This window comes from Cinclus cinclus, chromosome 17, assembly GCF_963662255.1.
Source record: "Cinclus cinclus chromosome 17, bCinCin1.1, whole genome shotgun sequence".
NCBI classification, from domain to species: Eukaryota; Metazoa; Chordata; class Aves; order Passeriformes; family Cinclidae; genus Cinclus; species Cinclus cinclus.
The window spans coordinates 6,622,432-6,642,870 of NC_085062.1; the positions used below are offsets into that span (position 1 = coordinate 6,622,432).

Here is a 20,439-nt window from a genome sequence, read left to right on the forward strand (position 1 = left end):
TGAATGTTCCCAGTAACATTTGCAGTAACACAAACTGGAACTATTTTATTAACTTGTGGCTCAGAGCAGGAGAACCTTCCCACCATCCCTGGTGGAGGAGCAGCCAGGGGAGAGAGGCAAAGGTGGCTGATGTGCAGAGCCCTGGCTCGCTCTGCTTCACTAATGGTAGCCGTGGCAACCCCTGCACATTAACTTATGCACTGATTGCAAGCGTTGAGCATCAAAGCAAGTAATTAGGGAGACAAATGGGAAGTCTTGATGGATTCTTCCATCAAGATCAAAGCTTTATGTAAGTTCTTCATTCATTTGGGAACAAGCACTGAGATTATTTGTCTGTTCTATTAGGCTATCCATGAAAACTGGGACCAAAGCTAGATTGTTTCATAATTTTTCAAGGAAGGGCCACTCAACTGAGCCCAAAACCATTTAAGAGCCGTTCCATCAGGAATTGGACTTGTTGCATCAGGCCACTGGAGTATTCAGCACACTCATAGGTATCTTCAGGAGAAAATTGTGCTAAACTGAGGTTTTCCTCATCATTAACCAGGACCGTTAACTGTAGCTAAACAATTTTAAGAATGCAATTTTTAATCCATGATGTGCTTCTAAGATTCATATGATTAGGAGATTCACTCTTAATATCTTCAGATCAAGAACAAAGGAGAGTTACTGTCTGAAATGTAATAACTTGTGCTATATGAATGCCCTGAAGTGATGCTCTGTGTTCCCTTCTGCCTTTATACTTTAACATGTCTTCTTTAATGAAGGACACTGCACAGCAAAAGCCCTGTGGGCAGCATGAGGTCCTCAAACAACAGGAGAGAACATAAATTCAATGATGCAACAACAACTAATTGTAATGTAGATCTTTGCACAATCTTTTGGATGGGAAAGTTTTCTCAGTACTGGGCATTCAGAGTGAATTTTCAAACACCATTTTTCCCATTTTCCCCCAACTGCACACGTTTCAATAACCATAGGGTCTATTTCTCTTTTTCCAAGATTTGCTTTTCTGAAAGGTAACTTACCTAAATTGGGCGCGAGTTTTTCAAATCAGTGAAACTTCGACAGCACTCCATTGTGTACAGAGATTCATGTGGAATGCAGCAATAGTCCCTAGAGCATCAATAACTTCATTTTGCTGGGATTTTAAGGCAGGCATTAATATTTGGGTTGGACTTTCATTTTTAATTGATGAAGGAAAAGACTATGTGTCTTTCTTTCCTTCTTGATAATGCAAGCTTCTCTTTAGTAACTTCAAACACCCCAATTCTTCAGTTAAAGGCAAATTAAGTTTTCCTGTATTTAAAATTAGCTCTCTGAGGGTGGCATCAGCTCTGTTTCTTTTATGTTTTAAGTCCCAGTTCTTTAATCTGTTTCTAATACATTCTGTTCTGCAATTTTGCATTTCTGTTTTAGTGGAAGCAATGCTGATTAATTCCTTCTTATGACATCTGTGGCTGCATCCTAGATTAAACCTACTCTAATACAGAGCCTATCATTAAGTGTTAAATATTCTTGCAAGGCTACTTAAATTAGATTCAACATCAGTGGATCATTTAGTAGAGAGTTGTTAATTCTCCATCTTATGGCAAGGCCACATTCTGGTGATGCTTTTAATCAGAAGATTATTGAGGTATGATTTGAAAGGGATATGCTGCCCATATTTTGCCTTTGGGCAAATTATGAAAGGTCAAGTTGCCAAGGAAACAAAACTAAGATAACATTACTAATTCCTGACTCCAAGAGTTGTCTTTTCTGATCATATCATTTGCTCAATGTACACGCTTAGAAAAGATACCAGCTGACAATATCTCTGCCATTTAGTTCAGCAGAAAATGGCTTTATAATTCTTGCTCCTCTAGATAGTGTTCACAGTGATGACAGGGCTCACCAGAATACTTGGCCTCCGTGGAACCCACAGATTGGTTGGTTTGTTCACAGATGAGGTAAATTATTCCTGATTTATGGAAGGGAAGAGAAGGAAGGGAAGGGTTACAGTTTACATATTCAAAGATAGCTGCAAAGTTAAGATGTTACCAGTTTTGACAGGCTAATTTACGGCTCTGTAGAGAATCCTGATGTTCATAAAGTGAAGAGCACTTGATAACACAACTTCATTAAGGCCCCTCGAGTTAAACACTCACAGTCGCTTCTTCTGCTCACTGGTCAGGCCAGTGGAAGAGCCAGGAAGATTTCTCCAGTATTTGCTGCTATCCTGAGTGTCATGCTTCCTCTTTCTCTGTCATTTTCTCGTCTCCTTTCCTATTCCAGGTGGGAAGCAACAGTATAGGATTGGCTCCAGTGCAAGAGAGTCTGCATGGAGTAGCAGCACTTTATGATGAGTCTGTTCCTGCCCCTTTCTCCTTTCCTTCCATATGTGTGTGTGTTTAATATGTATGTGTGTGTTTGTGTTCAATTTCTTGTCCTTCCTTTGGAGAACTCATGAGAAAGGAACCATTTAATTCCCTTAAGTATCAACATCTGAGATTGTGGTAGATTCTGTCCTTAAATTTTCATTGGGACTGTGCTGTGTCATAGGGCACTGCATAATGAATACGACCCTGCCAATCAAGACACTCTGTTTTATATCACTTATTACTAAATTGAAAATGGTGTTTTACTACAGCAATAAAGGGCTGGTACAGCATGAGGTACATTTTTATACAACTCTATGAACTTTGTCATTGAAAACATTATAGCCTTGAATTTGAGAGCACAGTGGAAGGCAGTATAATTTGATTACCTATATTAATCAAGTAGAGTACAACATATAAAACCAGTAATGCATAAGTCTGACTGGAGCCAGATAACCCTCTTGTGCATCTTAGAAAGATTTATTTTCAGTAATATAATTCATTTGACATGAAAGTATCATAATTGCAGTTGCTAGGAAGGATTTCTTTCTTTCCTTTTTTAGGGAAAAAAAAAAACTACCATGCTTTCAAGAGCAGTTTGTTCTTCTAAACCTCTGCTTACTGAAAATTGAAAACAAAGATTTGCTTTTGTAATTGTGGCAATTATTCATTAGCCAGCTGAGCTAACAGAGTGGTTGGTTTTGAATATTGCTTCTGCTTCACGAACAAGTATTAGGTGTGAATTTTAAAAAACATTTTTTGCTGTGCATTGATTACATTGATTATTAGTTCTGTCTTTCTCAGCCTGTGCTTCTAAAAGCTGCCCAGAAGCTCTTGAGCCCTCAGTTAGCTGTGCTAGTACTTTGCGTAAACTCAGAAAAGAAATTTCCCTCCCTCACTCCTTGAAAAGGCTTTGAAGCATATTTAAAGACACCTGATTACTCTGCAGTCTATGAAAACCCCTGTTGTTATTTGATATGCAGTAGGGATACGTACTAATAATAGCATTATCGTGAGTTGCTATTTATGCATTTTATTGCCAAGTGTGGCTGTAAACCACACGTGAATTGGTTGGTGTATCACAGCTGATACAGCAACACTCACAAGGGAAAGAAGAACAACTGACTGTGCCACAGCTCCCCTTGGAGCAGGAAAACTTGCCTGCTTCATAGTGACAGTGCACACAAACTGAGAGGGGATTAAATATCCTGGTCAAAGTATTTTCCAGTTCTTCGAACAGATTTCACGTTCGCCTCTGTTCATCGTAACTCACTGGAAAATAAAAGGTTTGTATAACTCAGTGTGTTCTGACTCTGTGAAAAATACGTAATAGCTTGTGCTAACTAATTATTATTTCCTTGTTGTGCTAATGAAAGGTGATAGAGCCCGTTCCAAACAGTGTTTGTAGCCCCATCTCATTACTGATCCACAGAGCATTAAGTTGCTTTTTCCCATTTTTACTCTTCAGTCTTCTGTTCTTTTTCTCTTCTTTCCCCTCCTGTTGAGATGTTTTCTCTTTATTTTATTCTCTAATTGCTCAAGTCTGGATTAGATGTATAGGAGGTCGTCAATGCCAAGGAAACACTTTAATATGTTGGAACTTCTGTTCATAAATGACATCTATCCACACAGCTGAGCATGTCCTCATCAGCTCTGAGAAGAAAATACAAATTTGAGAAGTGACAACAAAAAGCATAAATTTGGTCATGCCTGTTCAGAAGGTTTCAAGGATGGATTAGCTAAGGATACTGACATTCCCATCTTTCAACATGTACAGCCATCCCTTGTCTTGGTCTTTGAGGTGCTGGTCAAGTGCTGGTCAAGCTGCCTTGGCAGTCTGACAGCAGAACAGTGAGCTAGGAGGCTCCGTTTGTAAATCATTGCATTTACATCAATCACAGGCATTTTTGGGCATTAGATTACACTGAAGAAACCCAAATGTATGTCCGAGGTGATGCTTGTCCTTCACTTCCAAGACTTACCTACTTTATTATTTTTAAGATCTAAATGGAGTGAAAGGAAAAAAGCAGACCTAATTTGCAATTGTCTCAGTGCTAATGACAACTGCTGGATATTGGGGGTGTGGGGATGTGCAGAGGTGGTTTTTAGTTTTCATATTTAAAATCTTTTTTATTTCCCTCTTGGTGAATTTCTTTATTCTGGGGTAGTTTTCCTGTGGTGAGTGGGGCAGCCATCCCTTAAGGCTTATTTTAAAAGTAGTGGTTGAAATCTGTAAGCACATGCTCTGGGTTTCCTTGGAGGAATAGGCCTTCTGTAGATGTCTCAATTCTTGTGCTAAATATTTTACCAGATTTGAATTTTAATGTTCAATAATGCAAACATTAATGGTAGCTATAGTAAGCTTAATATTTTTTACCCACAACAACACAGACCTTGCTATGAGTTCAATAGCAGTGGAATTAAATTACATTAATTATTACATTAATTATATATGAGTATAGTTAATCTTGTCCCTGACAGCAACAGGGACTTTTAGTGACTAAAGGCATTTGACAAAACAAAGCAGCTGATTCACATAACCTTCTTGTATTCATTAAGTGAAGAATGAGCTGAAGCTCTTTTCACTGAATTAATGTATTTTGAGAACACAGTAGGTGCTTTAGATTGTTTTCCTCATCCAGAATCCCTAATTAAATGGTGCTCTAAAATATTCTATTTACCATGTTAGTAGTGTGTTTCCAGGTGGGTAGCTGGTCAGCTCAGCTTCACCCACCTGAATTCAGCCTGGCTTCAGCCTCTCCTCCTGCCAGTCCAGCCTAAGTGGTTACAAGGCACAGAGATTTGCCTTCGTACCTGAGTCATGTCAGCTCTGATTCTAAAATTAGCCCCCACTTCTGAATGTTCATGTTCGACATTTTTGGGCCTTCAGCTTGAATTTGAATGCATAAAGCCATAATATACCTGTGGGGGAATTTTAGGCTTCTCGGATGGGTGTCTTCATGCATAACCTGGTGTGTTCTCTTGTTGCTGCACCACTTGGGCTTAAAGGGGAGAAGTAAGGAGGAAAGGAAGTTGGCAGCATGAGAAAAAGTGTGTATGTGTGTAGATATATACATAAAGAAATTAAATATATACAGAAAGAAATAAACTTTCACGTGAATGAGCTGTAAGAAAACACAGCAAGTTTCATAACCAGAAATCCATCACTCTGATTCTAGACAGTGGCTGCCATTAACCAGGATAGGGAGGTATTTGGAAATGCCTTTCCTCCTGAGTTCTGTGCTGAAATCTTCTCTAACAGCTTCCTGAAGTTCATAATGGCTCTGCACAGAAGGAAGACAGCCATGCATGTTCTCTACTAAATAAGTATGTTAATAGAGCTCCCAAACAGAGTCACATACCATAGAGTCACAGGGCTGAGAATAACTAAATGCTTTCCATTAGAGGAGGGTACTTTAACAAATTCTGTTGATTTGTACTGGTCCAGTAGTTTTAGGTGACTCCACAGTGACGTCGACATGACATAGTAATGGGCTAGGTTTGCAATCCAAATAGAAGAAAACTGATGTTTATAGTAAATGGGAAATTACTAGACAGGTCATCATGGTTAAAGTGTCTTTTGATTATATCCATATTAAGTCCTGAACTCCTTAATTTTTGAAAAAGCTTATAACCCCCTCTCCAAACAGCAGCAGCCTCTCATTCTTATAAATAATGGTTTTAAGCCATTTTTTTTTTCTGTTGGGCATATCATGTAGGCATCCTTGCATTAAACAAAATTAGGGTTGCTCTGTGCAGTGAGTCACTGCAAATCCCATCTTGGTTTCTGCTCCTCCCAGGAGAGCATGAGGGACCAAAGCAGCTGGGGCAGGAGGTCCAGGTAACTGTGAGCCAGGAGGCTCCTGGTAAAGGGGAGGCAGCAAGGCAAGATGCCTCTTGCAAGCACATAGTGTTAGTCATAGCTGAAAACAAGAGGATTAGAAAGTAATGGGTGTCTCTCTGGTTCTTCAGTGAAAATCCATATACAGCTTCTCTAATGTCTCCAAGAGTATCTGTCTAATGAAAAGAAAATGAGTGACAAGTGACACAATACCTAAGCAAGGGAAGAATGAAAAGAGCTTGTGAACACTTCAGAAGAAAAGTAGACTGCATCCCTTTCTTGTCAGAGTTCCCTCTATTTTTTAAATTGTCGAAATGCAGTGCCAACCATTCAACTGTACATGCACTGTTCTTTCAATTACCCAAGTGTGGCTGTGGGTGCACCACCAGAGATGTGTGAAAACAAGGAGAGATAGGAAAGAAGTGAAAAAGCTTTGGTTCATTATTTGTGTGATCCCTGCAAATGCTGGGCTAAGTGTGGTCCATAATTCACATTACCCTTTGGTGTAATCATAGACAGTACAAGTGAAAATTACGTCCTGTATTGTCCAGTCACTCTCTTTCTTGGCAAATACGGGCTGAAATTAAGCATAAAATTGTACGTTGGGTTTCCAAAGCTTTCCCAAGGGTGCTGAGATTCTGCAACCATAGATATAATAAGTCAATCACAGTCAGTAAATTGACTTCCAGGCAGCTACATCAGCCTACCATTAAATACTTAGAATCAGTCCAAATAGTGAAATAGAGAGACACTATATATTGAAAGAGGTGTATTGTATGGGGATAGATAGATAGATGGATGGATGGATGGATGGATGGATGGATGGATGGATGGATAGATAGATAGATAGATAGATTGATCGATCGATCTACTTTATTCTGACCATTAAGTAGAATAGATGTATTCTGGAAAGAGCATCATTAATTCATCCAAAAATTATGGCAAAGCATTCTACTGGTATACTAAGGCTTGAAGTAGGAGGTATAAGTCAAAAGCCCTCTCATGAGTGTGATACCAAACTCTGGATGCTGACTTTTCTAATTTTAATAAATGTGTCTTCATTAAACATTTAGGTAGCAACATTCATCTGTGCAGGTTCCAGTAAAAGACTGCACTATGGAAAGATCTTTCTACCTTTCCTGTGGGAGGGAAGGGCAGGGATGTGGGAAACGAAGAGAAATCTGGTGGCTCTTACAGTGTTTTCATGATGGGTTGGTCACTCTCTCCCATGAGCTAGGTCATTTTTAGACTTGGCTGGAAAGTAGGCAGCTGTAGATCTTACTTTGTAGATCTTAAGGAATAACTTGTGATTACCCCTTTTTCTCCAAAGTGCTTTCCTGTGTATAGGTATAATAATAAAGAAACCATTTTCAGCATAAAAGATGTGCTTGTCAAACTACAGCAATGATTTTCCAGTTCCTGGCTTTTTTAGTTGTGCAGCCTTCTAATATTTCTGCTTGAATTCTTTCACGACAGAAGCAAATGAAAATTACACCGTGGTTTTTAGGTCTCTGTTCCCTGATTTTTGCTTGTCATGTCATGAACTTCTTCGAAGCAGTGAAATGGCAGCCCATCTCCCTGAGAGCTCCAGACAGATTTCTAAAGTTGTCTTGTTAACAGCTTGTCAGAAACCTACATTTCAGTCTCGCTGAGTTTATATCATGCAAAAAAAAAAAAAAAGTTGCTGGAAATTATGATTTTTACAGGTTCTGACATTTTTCTAAAGAACTGAAATGCTCAAGGCTGCTGTCTCCCTTAACAGGCTGTGCTGTTTTGGGTAATATTCTGCGTTGCATCAACTGAACATCAGAGCAACATTCAGTTTCTTCCCTTTAACATGTTCTTTGAATTATTTAAGGTGTTTTGATGTTGGCTAGAATTCGTAACAAAGTCCTCCAGCTTTTATCCTAAAAATCAAAAAGGTTGAGATTTTTTCCTCCTCCCCCTCCCTTTTCTCCCTCTTCCCTAGCCCTTCTTCCCTCCCTCCTCCCACTTTTAATAGATCCTTGCATGGATCATCAGGGGACTTTCTTTTATGTTGTACAGCATGAAATGACTTAGTCAGGGTCTTCCTGATTAATTTATGAGTGCTATGGAAAAGGGAAGGGGGGAAAAACAGTCCTTGAGGGATTGACCCTAAGCTGCCGCAGATCAACTCAATTTTATGGAATGAAAAGAGACTTAAACAGTATTTTTAGCGTCGGTTTCTCAACCCACAGAGGTAGAGAAGCTCCCTGCATCCGACAGGCTGGAGCAGGGTGAGAGGTGCCCATCTCTCCGGGTGGCTGATGGAGTGGAGCTCGAGTCTTCAGAGGCACCGAGCACGTTTAGAGTTAAAGCTGTGGCAGATTGGTGGATTAATGTGCTCTGCCTCCAAGGGACAAATGCTCTTCTTTTTATTTTTTCCTTTTTCTTCCCCCCCGCCCCCCCCCCCCGCTTTCCCTTCCCTTTGCTCCCTCCTTGCCCACTCTGGGCTTGCAGATGACAGCTGTTGGTCACTTAACAAAATGTCCTCTTGATTGCTGCTTCACAACAGGGGCCCCCTCAGACCAAACAGCACATAGCCCGTACAATGCATCACTGCCCCTCAAAATTAGTTATAGTGCTCTGGGCTATTCTCGGCTGCCATAGCTAATACTCTCTTGCTGTTCTTCTCTCTCCCCTTCGCCCTCCCCCTCTGCAGACAAAGGCTCAGCCTATACATCTGTAGTGCTCATAACCTTCCCCTTCCCCCAGCCAAATGCTGAGGAGAGAAAGGGAAAAAAAAAAATTGCTGCCCTGAGGCTCAATCTGTTTCTTACAGCTCTACCCCGGCACTTGGAAGCCTGAGCTGGTCTAGCCATGGGGAGGCCCTGACTCATTTCATCAAGCTGTCAGGGAGGCAGTGGAGCTAAGAGGACTCTGCTGCCTGGGGCAAGTTCAAGTCAACATTCGATTTCCGTCCTCCCCCCGGCCCCCGCCTTTCGCTTGGACACTTTCTGTGCTCTGGATCTAAACTTCTCCCCAAGCTGCAGCAGCTCACAGCTTCTTGCCAGGAGGAAGGACTTGTGGGACCTTATAAAGGACACAGTGGCAAAATTGCTGCAATAAATCAGTGGCCCTCTGACACTTGGCGGTAGCTTAATGTTTTGGCACTTTCTTTCCTGTGTATGCCTCAAGTCCCATTAGCAAGCTTTTCTGTCAGTCTGGCTCATGATAAAACTCTCTCTTCCTATCATCTTAAGCAAGCCCCTGCAGACATGAATCTGATGCCAGACTTAATAGGAAACAACACCCTCCTCTGCACACACAAGCACACATCCATACGCGCTGCCACTGCTCCTGGGAAGTTATCTCAGAGGGCATGGAGAAGGGAAGGCTCTTTAAAAACTGGCTTGATTTTACTCCTTCCTTTAAAAGAGACATTAACAACCCAGGATTTAAGCTTAGTACTTCCCCAAGCCTTGCTCTTAAAATAAAATTCAGTAACTGAATATGGTTTGAAATAATAAGATATTGGTGACATGGCTGTGGAGTGGGTGTGCAGGCTGCATAGGTGTCTACCCTGTTCATATGTTGTGTGCAACTTCCTACATAACATATTCTACTCTGTCAGCTTTCATTGTAATGTTATATGCAGCATATTTAATATTTCTGCCTTCTCTTCTCTCAGCCTTGCACTTCCCCAGACAGTTCTAGTTTCAGGTAGACGGGTTGGATTGCATGTCCCTCCAGGCTAGGATCTGTTTCTTCACAGATGTCTTCTTCAGCTTAGATGTCTATCACCCTCTACTTAATCATAATATAAATAATATCTATAGGTATGTGTGTTTATGTGGAGAGGAAAAAGCCAAGCCTTTCTCTCAGCTGTCTGGGCAGGAACCTCTAAGTCCTATGCTGTACAGTGTCTGGCCCAACAGGGCTCACAGCCTTGGGACGGTGTAGGCACAACCTAAATCATAAGCCACTGGGTTTGAGTGACGTAGGAGATAACTATGTTTGTGTGGATAAGCTGAGATGACTTCTCAAAAGCTTGGAGGAAGTGGCTCCTTTTGAAATAACCATTTTGCTCTGCACCCATCGTGACATAACATCCAGGTATTGCCAATCTTGTTGCAGTCTTAGGAGACTGGGTTGGTTTTGTTACCATTTCTTGAAGCTCTTTTTTCTGATATTAGACAGTTTACATGATTATGAGATGTCAGTTAATCAGTGTTGTGTTTTCGTTATGTGAAGAAAAGCTGGATAATATAGTCATTAAAACATTAGGGGTCAAAGGAGAGTCTCCTGATTCCTAAACTCATCAGAAAACAGAAAATATTAATATAGGTTTAATTTAGGTTGTAAGGAGCTCAGTGGCAGTCTAATGGCAAGAGAAGTTCCTTTGCCAAATATGCTGTTGCCTGTTTTACAGTAGCCATAAGTCCATCTTTGTCCCCTCTTGAGTTGGTCTGTAGAAGCAGGTGATGGAATGCATCACAGTTCCTTGCCTGGTGGGAAAGCCATGATGGAGAAGGGGTCTTGAAAAGCAAGATTTCAGCCCAGGCATCCAAAAAATGTGAAGCCACAAGGCCCAGTCAACACACATGGATGGATGCTCTGTCTGTGATTCCTGGGTTTTGTGTTGTTCCCCCTGAACCTCACCTCATGGGAGGCTTCCTTCCAACTGGAATCTGTCACTGCAAGAAATTGTTTCCAAAAAGCTGCACAATTAGGGGTCGACTTTGCAAACATTTTTGGTGGAATTGAGAGGCAATTGGCACAACCCAGTGAGTAATCCCTTTAGGGGCCTTTATGAACCCAGTACAATGGCTGTTTACAGTCCTGCTTATAGACCAGGAGTGTTAACAGGCCTTTAGAAAAATCCAGGTAATTGAAGCTTTTGTCTTTCAATGAGCCCCCATTGCTTTCAACAGTTGCCATTCTCCACATTTTCTTTAAGTTTTTTTTTTTGTTGTTTTGACAAGGGCTTTTGTCCCTCAACAACAGCAGCGTGGGAGGTGAGCCTGGCCGGGTGGTGCCTCAGCCTTCGCAGGACCAGCATGGCCTCCTCCTCCTCCTCACACAGGATAAGTTGGCTTTTAAGACACAGAAAATCCCCAGTGGCCAAAGCAAAGTTCCTTCTGTGACCCCGTTATTCATTTCAACATCCCGGCCCTGCAATGTCCCTGCCTCAGTGTCTGTGCTGAGCCGGGGCTGTGCAGGGTGGAGCTGAGGAGGAGGAGGCCGAAGGCTGTTCCCACAAAAATTGAACCAGCCCTTCGAAACTGGAGGATTTCATCACACACACCCCCGGCCAAGGGAAGGGAGAGGGGCCAGCAGTGGTTCTGCTTTTTGCAGCTCTGTCTGGGCCCGTTTGGTTTTGCTGTCGTCGTGTTTTCGGTGCTGTTGCTCATTCAGCAGCCTCTGGGTTCCTGTTTCTTGATGCAAGTGTGGGAGCCTGTTCCTTTTACATAAAACAAAGAAACCTGTGGGAATTCTGAAGCTTGGGGCTTTTTTCACCAAAGCTGGTTGTATTTTCTTCAGGAATCAGTGGGATGTTAGCATAGGTCGGTAGCCATGAATCTCAAGTTTTTCTTTTCTTGTCTGTTAAGCAGAAGTCCAAATTTAATAAATATCAACATGTTAGTTCTTTGTCACGATCTCTCATCCCGTAGGCCAGTTTGGAACATTCTCACATGGATAATCATAAGTATTTTTGTGGTTTAAAGCCAGGTAGGACCCAATACAAGGGATAGTTCTTGTGTGTGTGATCCTACACGGGTGCGGAGGGGACAGAGGGCTTGCTTTCACAAGGCAAACAAGAAATTAGGCAACTCACTGCCAAAAATGCAGTTGTTAAACCACTCATCTTCAGCTTTGTGGAAGGCTCAGTGTCCACATGGAGCCACATTCACGTGTGGATCTGCATCCACAGCCCTGCTGCTTTCTGCAGTTTCAAGACTGATGCAATCATGATTAAAGTAAGGAAGATGTAGGCTAAAATGAAACAAAATTCTTTGCTGTCTTTTCCATTTTAAAAGCAATTAATTATGAAGTCTTTACAGATCCTGAATGGGGAAAAATGTATCCTCAGAGAGCAGATGTTTGCTTCATTCATATGTCTGTTTATAAAATCTAGCATGTGGATTTGATGGTTCACTGGCTTTTTGCAACTTTCACTTATCTACATGAGACAAAGTTGCATATTGGTACAAAGCAAAATTAGGCATCTAAATAAAGCAATTCTGCACCTTTTAGTAATGTAAACCATCTGTAAGAGCGTTTTATACTCATTATAGGTATAGAAATTTTGGAGGTCAAATCTGTTTTCAACAAGAAAAACCCTTTTTTTTAACATCACGATGCAGTAAGAAATAGGAAGACAAGTTTTGTTAAAAAAACCAGAGAAGACTAAAATACTACCTTGTATTTGAATAATAATGGTTACTAAAGTTCAAAAACATAGTTTACATCTCAAATACTTTAAAGCTAAATTTGGTTATGTTTACAGTACTGAGGTTTTATTAAACCAGGACTCATAGGCAAAAGCATCTGAGATTTAGAGATAATTTTGAATGCTTTCTAGTCAGTGGATTTCAAAGTTTAATTTATTTGGTTATTTTATTATGACAGTGAATAATTTTTAAGCCCCTATTAGAATTAAAATTTGTGTTGATATTGCCTAAGCATACAATTTGAAGGAAGCCGTGGCTGAGTGTGCTAACTGATTTTTTATGCCATTCTTGTGATAGGTGTCATTCTACTGTAACATGCTTTAGTCTCATCGTCAAAATATTCTGCCTCTAAAATACAAGTCTTCACACTGAATGAGCACCAAGATTAAAATGGTAACTTAGGATACTTTCACATGGACAGGCTTTAAAGGGTAAAATAACAAGGTCTTTGTGACCCACTCAATTATGCTGATAATTTGGGGGAATGCACAGTCCCTGTAGCATTAGGGCTTGATTTGAGCTCCCCATGGGTGGAGGTGAAAGGCTTCCCTCCACTCAGCCAGTGTTTCTCAGGAGCATGTAAATAATGAGAAGTGGACTGCTGTGACTGCATCTTCCCCACCCCCTGCCTCGGTTGTGATGAATGTGTTGCTCGGTCAGCGTGAATTATCACTGTCTTGAGCAAGCACAAATGCAGGGGGTACTGGGGCAGCCTTTGCCCAGCTAACCTGTTTCAGTGTGTGGCTGTGTGATGGACAATTATTCCCATGCCAAGCCCAGAGTAAACACTTCTAATTGTTTGTGGTTGCATGACACAGATTTGGAGAAGTCAGCAGATGGCTGCTGACTTTGTCAGGACTTTTTTACTTTTTTGCTATTTTACTTTTGGTTTGTGAAAAAAAAAAAAAAAACAGTGTTTCATATAATAGTTTTCATAAAGGCCAGTGACAGAATAAAAGTCACAAAAAAGGCATGAATGGCTTATGGCAAGGTATTTCCTAAAGACATGGCTATCTGATGTTCTTGCCTACTACAAAGCAATTGGCTGGGACTTTGTGAAGTTTGGTAGTATTAACAGTAGTTTTTCCCATAGAACTTGCCTACCCAAGGCTCCTGGCTCCTGCCAAGGCAGTGTTCTATTACTTCTTCCATTTATCTTCAGGTTCTTTCTTTTCCAGAATGGTTACACATACAATTAGATCTGCACACATATTACTAAACAGTTGGATTTCTCTGTGAAAATCATGCTGTGGATCATGTCAGGCAGTTAAAAATGGTTTCCTTTTGAAAGAAAGAGAGTTCTGCTTAGTCAAGACTATAGAAAAACAGATTCCTTAAACCAAGCATTTTCACTAGAGTTAAATGGGAATAAGGTGTCAGTCGGAAAGCTGAGTATTCTTCACTTCAGAATCACTATGGGAGATTCCTCCAATATATTGGGGTTGTTTGTGTGCTCACTGTGTTTCAGAGAATTTAAAAATAAAAGGTCCCTCAAATATTTAGGGTCAGTCATTCCATGTGCCAAATAGAAGAAGAGGAGATTAAATATTCTCTCATAAATCAGCAGAAAACTAAGAACATAACAGCTGAAATTGCTGCTGTGTGACTTGAGGATGAAAGAATGTGACGGGAAAGATCTCCCTTCCCTTCTCCAGGAGGAAATCTGGACAAAATGACCAAGCAGATCTATTTCTTCTTTTACATTCATGACACTAAAGCATGTGCATTCTCATGGACCATTTTCACATTTGGAGCTTGCCACTGCTGGCTTGCAGAGTCCCCTCTTGTTGGCCCAGTGAACTCTAAAGGGTGCTGCCAGTTGCAGAAACCCACTGGGCCATCCCTATCAGCAGTTAGCTGAAGGAGGAAATTCCCATTGGGCACCAAGGCTACACAACACACTGACCACTTCTGTCAGCATAACAGACACCAAGAGATTTACTGCTGTTCCCAACTGCAAATCTTCCTGAGCTCCAGCCAGCAAGATGTGCATGTCCTGAAATGTTCAGTGCTCAAGTTGTCTTTACATGATTTGTGCTGTGAAAGTAGAGCATCTCATTTTCAGAGCCTGAAAGAGATTGCACTCCAAAACTCTTTAAGTAAACACTTCCTCCTGGGATCGTGATCTCATTCAAACTAAAAAATGTACCAGAATTTATGATGTATTTTAATTACTATTCTTGGTACCACTCATTAAATTAGAAATTGATTGCCAGTTTCACAGTTTCCCTGTTAGATGACAAAGTGCTTATCAAGGTGAAGCAATGCAAAACTGTTACTGTATATTCCATGATTTGGGATGATAAAAAGGCATGCTTTTTGTTGTGGTACTCGTATTACAGTGGTTGTTACAATGCATCACTGATTCTTTTTTGTTTACAGTTTGCTTTCCCCCATCCAAGTAAGAGCACACCATAGATTTGTATAAGAGAGGATCTGGCTTTGTCTGCTAGCAATGTAAAAGGCATTACTGCAAACATCAAAAGTGTGTTTCATTGAACTGTGAACATCATAAACAGCTATCGTAAAGATTTAAGAGGATGATGCAAAAGATCCCTATATATAAAGGTGTTTCTCAAAATCTTTTTTTCTCTCTCTAATCCACAGTGTGACAGCGAGAGCGATATTGACGATAAGGTAAGACTGAATTTCCTTATTTCATGTGCTTGGAAATTCCCTGATAGTCAAAATAAGAATGAATTTGAAAATAAAATTTTCCTCCAGTCTTCATGTCAAATTTAAAAATACCTACAGTTGCATAAAACCATCAGATCAGCTACTTTGTGATCTTCACTAGCTTCTATTTACAGGCAAGAAAGTTCCATTAACATAATAGTCTTTATTGATTATTATGTGAGCATTTGGTGACACCCCAGTTACAGCGTTAGTGCTGTTTCAGAGGAAGTTTCCTCTGATAATTTGTCAGGAGCCCATATTTTATATACAGTAACCTTTGAAGATGTCAATTTTATAATCTGTTTAGAAGATGGGACCTGCCCTCCAAGGCAGTGTGGCAACTGTCAAGGAGTGTTTTGTCATGTTGCATGCATATTTATCACAGAGCAATGATTTTTCTGACCTTCTTTTGAGTACAGAGGTTGGTCATTGAAAGGTTGTAGTTGTGTGTTTGTGTATGGGGGTTTCTTGTTCACCTCTGCAAGGAAAACGTCCAAGTCCCACTGTGTAGCACGAGTGGCACCGTGCTTTTAGACATCAAATATATAAAAGACTTGAGTATTCCTTGCCAGCTTCTGGCAGATCAAACCTGGCAGTCTCAGGTCAGATCTTCATCAAACCTTTTTTCTATTTTGGCTGTCCAGTCTCTTGCATTCATTGATGGGAAGCTGTGGCACAGAGTTTTCTCCTGGATTAGCATTACACAAGTAAAGGCTGACTTCAGATAACCCTGTGTGGCCAGAGCAGCACACCGGGCTGCATCATAGGTCACCCTGAGTTCAAGAGACTACTCCAAAAGCTTCTCCTGGTTAAGTCTTTTGCTTTTTGCTAGTATTGTTACAGCTTTAGAAACATTAGGGTTTCTTCAACTTCTTTTAAAAATCCCACCAGACGCTAAATATTCTTGGAGTATGGCAAAAGCTGTGTTTTGAGATGGCGGCTTGATTGAAGAGACACATTTAAATAGTCTGTTGAATGAAGGAAACTGTACATATTTTATATTATTTTAAATTTATATGATTGTATATGCATAAAGTTCCCGTCCCTGAGACCACCCCTCTCCCCAGGTTCTGTTTCTTACAAGGTTACACAGCAACAGAGCTGACAGCAGGGGTGGTGGGCGTGAAATATTGTTCCTTAAAAGCTTAGATACCATGGGGTTAAAATGTTTCTCAGACTGCCCAATCAAAGGAAGTAAAAGCAATCACTTAGAAAACTGTTTAAAGATCTGCCAGTCAAACCTCAGATGAAGTTGTAAGTGACATGCAGTTTTATTATACAGCTATGCTATTAATGATTATCTAAATTACACTGGTAGACCCAGCTAGCGGCATTACATCTGAGACTGACGTTTGTTAGATTAGGTTTGACTTCACCTTGTAGAGAAGAAATTGAAATCTGAACAACATTGATTAGCTTTCAGAATGTGGGATCTGAGGTTACCTTCAGAGGAAGCTGCATTGTGTTTGGCTGGTAATGTGCTGTCCTTTACAGCAAATGAAAGGCTATTATAGTGTTCCTTACCATTAATATGACATTTCTTTACATTTCTGTAATTGTAATTTGACCTTCTAGCTTCACCTATTTCCCAGCTACTTTTCTTAAGGTGACTCTACCTTAATAATAACATTTCTTTTCTTCATAAGGAGAGCAGCAGAAGATCATCATCTTTCTATCTCTTGCCTGATCTGCAGAGACATGAAACATGACACGGTCCTATTAAATAGGTCTCTGGAATTAAGTGGGGTTGCTTTTTTGTCAGCTAAGATGTGGGCACATGCGGGGTTGAAGTGAAGATGCTTCAAACCTTTCATGGGGATAATGTAAGTGCAATATTGCCTTCCAGTTGGGGAGCACAGAGGCAGCCTGACTCGCTCTGTTAATACCTGACATATTACACTCCCCTGGAAACTCATTCAGTGTTTGTCTAAAACTTAACCTGACTGATGCAACAAAGAGCTATAAAATTTTGGTGTGACTGTCCTGAGGGAACTACACTCATTTTCCTCCTCCCTGTGTTGGCAAAATATATCTCCTGCTAATGCTCCCAGGCTATTGCAGCCAGATGGAGCATTCAGCACAGTGCCTAGCCCAGCACCAGCCTTCCCAAATTATGTGGTGGGTTGGCTTCTTTTCCCACTGCTACAGAGCAATGCTGCTCTGCTGCCTGGTCAGCAAGAAGCAGCTTTTTCGAGGTACACCTACACACGCTGGCACTAAGGAAGGGCAGGACAGGAATTACTAATGTACTTTTGATTTGCATAACATTTTTTGTTAGTCATAAACAGCAGGTCAGTATTGCCTGCATAAAACTCACGAGGAAAGCAGACAAAAAAAAGTTCATGTACAAGTACAAACTGAGTCAGCAACTGAGCTAGAAGCAAAACTGAAATTTTCCACCTCCTACTTCTCTCTCTGTACCATGCTAGTAATTATGTACTATTTATTTAGTTCATAGGTGTATGGGCTATTGAGCTCTTAATGTTTTCAAACATAGATGTTAGAGTAAAGTTAAGGTTTTACCCTCACTGCATTGTAAAATATAACCACATTTTGATGGTTTGGTTTTTTTTCCTTTTGCAGGGCTCCAGGGGAGAAAAGCAATTGAGCATAGTCAGTCACATGTACAGTGTATCAGAAAGAGAGGCCATTACTTTAGTGCAAGGTACAGTTTCACAGCAGATTGTGAGTGTTTCCAAACACTGCACTGCTGTTTTTAATAATGGGAGAAGAGGAGCTCAAGGCTGGGGACTTGTCAATCCCATCTACTTTCTGAGATGGGATTTCTGTCTCTGGCCAAGTATAGCCTTTCACTTCTGCATCACTGCTGAAATCTCAGAGGAAGTAAGTGGGATGATACTTTCTCACACCTATCATTCTGTCACCATGTGCTTCTCACAGAACTGTTTGAGATACCCAAACTAATAAAGTAAGCTGTCCAGCCATTTAACCAAGCAAGAAACTTAGCAAATCATGCATTCCCAGAGATGGAAATGCAAATCCTGTTTCCTTTACTGTATGTTCAGTGAAGGACATGGGTTTGGGCTCTGCAGCTGTAAGGAGGGTTGCAGTGTTGCTGAAGCTGTGGAAATGATACTGTGCTTTTTGAGAGGGTGGAGGGAGAGAAAAGGAGTCAGTCTGATACTGGTATTACACTGTCTCTTCTCTGTGCAGTAGCTGAGATGTGGAGCTCATGGTCCATAAACATTGTTACTGAAAATATATACTTCCTTTAATAGCAACAACAGCATTAACAGATAGCAATTACCCTTCATTTTCAGGAACTATAAAGTCTCCATTAATTCAAGATTTATGTAGTTATAGCATTTAGCACAGGAATAACACCACAGAGAATTGGTTTATACACATGTAATGAGAGAGCTTATGGCATACTTTAGTGAACATTAACATAATAGAGTAATATAAACCATCAACAGTTCCACTTATTGTCTCTTACCTGCTTTAGCATCACTGTGAAAAGTGGCTAGCAGCTTGGTAATGTGCTCTGTTAAATGGTGTTCTGCAGAAAGCCAAAAGTCAACTTGTGTAAAACAAGGGAATGAGTAATCTCTACTTGTTACTCCAAAATGTTGCTCTCATTTTTTTAATAACAGTGTTCAAGATTGCATTTTAAAAAGTGGCTGTTTCTTTCTTTAAAGGTAATTCAGTGTTCATGTTCTTTCAGTCTTGGACTTCTGTCTGCTCTGTGTGAGATTGGAGGTTGTCAGTTTAATTACATGGCCCCACTATGTAAGTGAGCTCTCCAAATCAGGAGTTAGATATCAAGCAATCTTCATTTAATGTGGTGCTAAGTAAGATGAGCAAAAAATGGAACTGTCTTTCTGAGTTCAGTCCGTATTTACTGAATATTTATTCTGTAGTTTTATGTTTTAGTTATAGCAAGCAACCTCTGAGGCAGATAAAGTTAAGTCCAAGGTGTAGACAAAAAGTTTAGAAGTCCTTTTCTCATGACTTTCTGCAGCAGCCCAGTGAGTTCCTCAGGCTGTGCTTGTGGCAGTGTGAATCAGCCTTGCCATGCTGTAGTTTGCTAACCCCAGCATTCCAGTAGGTGCCTGGAAGTCAGCAGCAGCACAAGAGCAGGTGCAGCTTAGCCTGTGATAGATGGGAGGGGAGCAGCACAGTGGTGCTGTGATCTCTCCACCTGAGGCCAGGTTCCCATCCTGCTGCCTGCTGTGAAAACACAGAATGGCTCATGGCTTAAGGATGAGATGAGAGAGAAGGGACCCAGGGGAGTGTGGGGACGTGTCAACAGCACTGTTTGAGTATGCCAACAGCCTTGTTGTTCAGCTTTGATTTTGTAGGTATTAATCTGAAGGGGGTATTTGTAGTTATTAAGGTTTTAGGAGGCATTTGAGAGGGAAAGTCAGGTAGCTTTATGGCTGTGATTGGGAAGTTATTCCTGTAGTAAAAGGTACAGTGGTAAGTGGTAAGTAGTGAGGAGGTTCTTATTTGAAAGTTTAGCAAGGGGGTGATGGAATCAGACCAGTGAGAGATGAACTTTTACAGGAATGCTGAATGTCAGTGTTGGGAGTAAGAGGTAAGCTGTGGAAGAGTCAAAACACGAAGAGTGATAGTTTGCCATTCAGGAAGTGAGAAGCTGTGTAGGAAGAAAAGGGGCAGACTAGGAAAATGATCTTGCAGGAACTTCTCCTTGGCACAAGGACACAGTTATATCTGATGTCACCAAAGGAAAGACACAATGGTAAATTGAAGGGTGAAGTAACTTGACCAAGAATGTAGTTGTGTGGATAAACAGAGGATGCTCATTATGTTACAGAAAACAATATACAGGACTTAAAACATGGGTTGAGTATTTTGATGTCAGTATTGTGAGTCAAAGAGAGTGCTGAGAACTGTGGGCTTAAGTGAGAGATGGAGGTGATAAGAGTAGAAGCAATGAGAAGAGTAAACTGTATGGAGGATCTGGGGGATAAAATTATCGCTGTTGTTTCAGCTGTGTTGACCTTGAAAGGGTATCCACAAGCCCACAGGAAAATCATAGTTCAGGCAGCAGGAGAAAGGGATGCAATTATAAAGAGAGGTCCAGGAGTTGCTCTAGCAGGAATGGTCACTCTGTATGTGTGTGTGTCTGTGTGTATGAGATTACCTAGCAGTAAGAAAAGCCCCT

General features: G+C 40.8%; 1 protein-coding gene across 2 annotated transcripts in view; it reads left to right on the forward strand.

The window, feature by feature from the left end:
- The window catches only part of FBRSL1 (fibrosin like 1), a 503,248-nt gene that overhangs the window by 317,813 nt on the left and 164,996 nt on the right, over window positions 1-20,439 (forward strand). For both annotated transcript variants that reach the window (XM_062504442.1, XM_062504443.1), the window contains one exon: window positions 15,222-15,251. In XM_062504442.1, coding sequence (XP_062360426.1) covers window positions 15,222-15,251 — 30 coding nt within the window. The remainder of the gene's footprint in view (window positions 1-15,221; window positions 15,252-20,439) is intronic.